The 4618-nt window shown below is 72.2% G+C and overlaps 1 protein-coding gene across 1 annotated transcript; it reads left to right on the top strand.

The window, feature by feature from the left end:
* Window positions 1-5: 5 nt before the first annotated feature.
* LOC123026165 (rho-related GTP-binding protein RhoU-like) lies at window positions 6-2613 on the top strand (the record flags this gene model as incomplete). Its single annotated transcript, XM_044435461.1, has 3 exons — window positions 6-36; window positions 313-371; window positions 1059-2613. Coding segments are annotated over 3 exons (540 nt in total), but the record flags the coding sequence as incomplete, so codon positions are not given.
* Between the last annotated feature and the right edge of the window lie 2005 nt (window positions 2614-4618).

Raw genomic sequence — 4618 nt, 5'->3', positions numbered from 1 at the left:
CGCGCTACGTGCCCACGGCGCTCGACCGCTTCTCCGGTACGCCCGAGGGCCCCGCTAGGGCCGCGGGGGCGCGTGGCGCAGCCGCCCCGTCGGGCGGGCCGCGTCTTCTGCGCGCGTCGCCGGTGCGGCAGGCCCGCCGGAGCCCAGGTGGCCGCGCGGGGCCGAGAGAGCGCGCCGGACTGGAGGGCTGGCCGCTCCGGGGCCGCTCTCGGGCGCCCGCCCGTCCCCGCCGGAGTCGGACGGGACGGAAGCCCCGCGGGCACCCGGGTAGGGTCCGCCGCAGCGCTGACCGCCTTTCTGCTCCTCCCCCAGCCGTGATCCAAGTGGACGGCGCCCCGATCCGGCTCCAGCTGTGCGACACGGCAGGGCAGGTAAGGGCTCCCCCCGCCCCTCCCGAGCGAGCCCGAGCCGCGCGTGTCTTTCCTGCCGCGCGGACTGGCCTCTGCCCGGGCTGCCTGTAAGAAGCGGCGGGCCGGGGACGCGCGTGTAAACAAGCGCGCCCGCTTGGGAGGAGGCCTGCCAGGGCAGGAGCGCTTCCGTGCAGGTAAACATGTTTGCTCTGCCCTCTGGGCATGTTGACTTGGAGGGGGGCCGTGCTGGAGGGCTTCCCCTGTGCCCCAAACCCAGGCGCAGAGGCTCTTGGGAGGCTGATGGCGGGCGCAGCGGGGGCTGGGCGCCCTGGGCCAGGGCCGGGCCCGCGGCACGGGCGCCCTCGCTCTCGCGGCGGCTTGGGCCGCGGCCGCAGCCGCCGCCTACCTTCCTTGCTGCGCCCGCGGAGCTGAGCCCTTTGCGGGGGCTCCCTGCCGCCGCTGGGGGCGGCTCCGCCCGTGGAGGGGCGGCAAAAGGCGCAGCCCTTCCCAGGTGCAGGCAGGAACGTGTCTTGCGGCTCCGCGGTAGGACTTCCCTCCCGTCGAAGCGCGCGGACCTTCGGCCTGGGCGCACTCGGGAACGGCCACGGCCGCCCGCCCTCGCCCCATCCCCGCCTGCGCCGGGCTGGGGGCGCTTCCGGCCTGCCGCGTTGGGACCTGGCCCAACCGCCCCCCCTCTGCCCCGCCCAGGATGAGTTCGACGCCCTGCGCCGGGTGTGCTACCCCAAGGCCGACGTCCTGCTGCTCTGCTTCAGCGTGGTGGCCCCCACGTCCTTCCGGAACGTCGCGGACAAGTGGGTCCCCGAGGTGCGGCGCCTCTGCCCCGGCACGCCGGTGCTGCTGGTGGGCACACAGGCCGACCTGCGGCACGATGTCAAGGTGCTGATCGCGCTCTCCCGGCGCCACGAGGAGCCAGTGCCTGCCGCGGCCGCCCGGGCGCTGTCCGCCAAGCTGGGGCTGGTGCGCTACGTGGAGTGCTCAGCCCTCACGCAGCACAACGTCAAGGAGGTGTTCGACGCCGCCATCACGGTGGGGCTGCGGCACGCTGAGCCCCCAGGGCCCCCGCCCCACAGGAGCGCCGCCAGCAGCCTCCGGACCCTCTCCAAAGCCTGGTGGAAGAAGTACGTTTGTGTGCGGTAGCCCCTGCCGGTGCTGTGTCCTGGGCTTCGATCCCAGGACGCGCCCCTTTGACTGGCCGGGGTGCTGGTGCTGCACTGTGGAGAACGGACCCCCCACCGCCCGTGGCTCCTCGCCTGTGGACCGGGCTGTCTGGACGGAGGAGGCTCCCGGCCCCGAAGGCAGCCGGACTCCCACCGTGGCGATGCTCACGCCTCGCACTGCCTCGTGCAGAGGGGCCGGCCAGGGGCCGCCCGAGCCAGCCCCCCAGGCAGCAGTGCTCTCGGTGGGGGTGGCTTTCACCCCCAGCCCCCCATGAACGGACCCTCCAGGCTGCAGCATGGCGAGGCACGTGTGGTGCACTCCCGGCCCCCCGGAAGCGAGGGGCACGGCCGTCCGGGCTGGAGCTGCTGCGCTCGAGGGGCACAGAGGGGCACAGGCGTTTCTCCCATGGCATGCTGGGAAGGTGCTGAGCGGCAGCTTCCCCGCACGGGGCCGTGTGTGAGAGGGAGCGAAGCTGGAGCGCCCCCCCGCCCCCCCCCCCGCCACTCTGCAGGTGGAGAGCAGCGGCAGCCAGGCAGGAACTGTCTGTGGCGGAACTGTGCCATGAAAGTGAAACTGACACGCGGCATGAGAATCGTGCTTCAGCCCGACCTGCTTGTGCCTGCCGAGCCCGAAGTTGCGCTCCCGGGGCCGGCGGGGCTGTGGCAGGCTGGCTTGCTCGCACTTCAGACTTCCCTGCCGCTCTTTCCCCTTTCCTTCCGTGGAAAAGGCTCTGCCATTCAGACCTGATTCCCAAGGATGGGGACGGCTTCCCCGCTGCCAGGGCTGCTCCCCGCGGGGCTCACTCGCCCTTCCCCGATGGAAGGATCCGCAGGGAGAAAGGGGAGCGTCTCTTCCTCTCATCCTGGAAAATCTTGAAGAAACAGGCACTTGCAGCGCTTTCGAAGCGGCTGGTTTTCTGCGGGGCCATGAACTGCGCTGCAGCCCAGAGACGGATCGAGCAAGGGGGGAGTAGCCCCTCCCACCTCCCCCCCCCGGCTGCCGTTCACGCTGGAGCAGCGCTGCACCTGGGGCAAAAGTCTGCCTGCCCCTTGCTTTTCACACGGAAGCGATTAAACCCCCAAACGCCGCCTCCTCACTCTGGTGTTGTGTCCACTTGCTTCCACGCGGAGCACCTGTCACGGCGGAGGGGCATGGGGAGGCCGGGGCAGGGGCTAGGGGTCTCCCTTGCAGTGCAGGGGGGTGGCTGGCGCTCCCTCCGCTCCCCCGCTGAAGCAGGGAGCATTCGCTGGGCGCTGGCACCGTTCCGGCAAGGCGAGGCAGCAGGGGTCTCCCTCTCGCCCAGCCCAGAGGAGCCTCAGCTAAGGAGGGCAGGGGAGGTGCTGGCAGGGTGGGGGTGACGGCTCCCCACAAGGGTCGGGAAATGTGCTCTGCATGGGCTCAGAGGCAGCCGATCTTTAAATGCACGACTCCACAGAACCCCGGCTGAATCTTGTTCCTCACTCCGAGTCGCAGGGATTAGCACTGGAATGTTAATATTAACAAGAATGGCGGATGGCAGCAGATCTGAACTGAGGGGGCTGCTGGAGGGAGTGTGGGGGGCAGCTCTCTTGTCCCCCTGGACCCTTAAAGAGAAAACCGCTCTCACCTCGCCCCCAGAGCTGCGAGGAGCCGGCCAGGGCCCAGAGAGGGTGACTCAAGAAGCAGGTAAGGAGGGAGGGCTGCAGAGGCCCCTGGCCGGCTGCCCCCTCCCCCCCTGGCCCGGAGCAAAGGCGGCCCTGAGCTGGAGCGGCTCCCCTCCAGGTATTCCAGGGGGAGCAGGCAGGCCTGGAGCGCTCCAGAGCGGCTGAGTTGACAGAAAGCAGCCCGTGAAGTTTGGACGGGAGGACGGAGTCCGAGTGCGGCGAACGAACGAGGCTGCTGGGGGGGGGGGGGCGCAGGCAGCGCCCTCCTCGGTCCCTTCTCCCACCCCGCTGAGGAGAGCGCCTGGGCAGCCCGACTCCTGGAGCCCCGCACCCCTTCCCAGGGCTGGGAACCCCACCTGGAGACTTGCTCAAGGGCCCCTTGCAGGGGCGGTAATAGCCGGGGGGGGGGCTGCCCCCAGCTTCGCGCTGGTCCCCATCCCCCCCCCGCGCTCGGGGCTGGCAGGCTCCGGGCCTGTCTCCGCGCCGCCTGCCTCGCCTCGCTGCAGGAACCAGCTTGACGGCGGGGGGGGGGGGGGGGGGAGGGGCCGCCTGCGCCCGGCCCCCGGGCCCAGCACCGGCGGGGCCTGGCGCTCGCCTGGCAAGGACGGGCGGTTCTGCCTCTCCTGGGCCCGGCCGCGCCTGCCCCCCCGCCCCCGCCTTGCAGGGAGGGCCTGCGCAGGGGAGGGGAGGGGAGCGGCGGGCAGGGTGCTGGGCCGTGGGGATGGCTGCAGGGCGGCCTCCCGGACGCCTGGGTCCCTCCCCCACCTCGCTGGGCGGGGGGGGGGGAGCCAGCGCGGTCGGGCAGGCCAGGGGCCCTCCCCCTGCGTGCCGAGCTCACCTGGGCTGGGGCCGCCCCGCCCACTGCACGGGAGAGAGGCGAGCTCCCGAGCCTCTCCCGCCCGGCCCGGCCCGGCCCGGAGGCTGGCGGCCCTGGTTGCGCGGCTGCCTGGCCGTGCGCCCGCTGCACGCCAGCCCCGTGAGGTGGTCCTGTGCGATGCTGGACGGGCTGCCGCTCGCTCCGAGCGCCTAGCTCTGAACGGCGCTCCAGCCCAGCGCGGGACAACCGAGCCCCCGTCCGCTCCGCTGCGGTGGCGGGTCCTGGCCCGGGAGCCCTTTGCTCTGTCCTCAGCAGGCACAGGGGGCCGATGGAATGCTCCCCTCTGAGCACGTGCCGAGCGTCTTCCGCCGCACAGGGCGAGCAGGGTAAAGGCACCTGAAGGGTTGTGAGGTCTGACGGAAGTGCCCCAGCCATGGCTCCAGTCTGCGGGGTGGAAAGCCGGGAAAGATGCCCCCAGCTGCCCGCTCCGACGGAATGCCCTGCCGCCGCTCGGGGGCTCCCGGGGCCGTCCTGACCCGTGCTCGGCGCACCCGGCTTCGCCAGGGCCACCTCGCCGCCAAAGCCTCCCCGGCCAAGCGGCCTCTTGCGGGCAGGGCGGCAAACCCCAT

The sequence above is a fragment of the Varanus komodoensis genome, unplaced genomic scaffold, assembly GCF_004798865.1.
Source record: "Varanus komodoensis strain SLA01 unplaced genomic scaffold, ASM479886v1 scaffold29_3, whole genome shotgun sequence".
Taxonomy (NCBI): Eukaryota; Metazoa; Chordata; class Lepidosauria; order Squamata; family Varanidae; genus Varanus; species Varanus komodoensis.
This window is presented reverse-complemented; position numbering and strand designations above follow the sequence as displayed.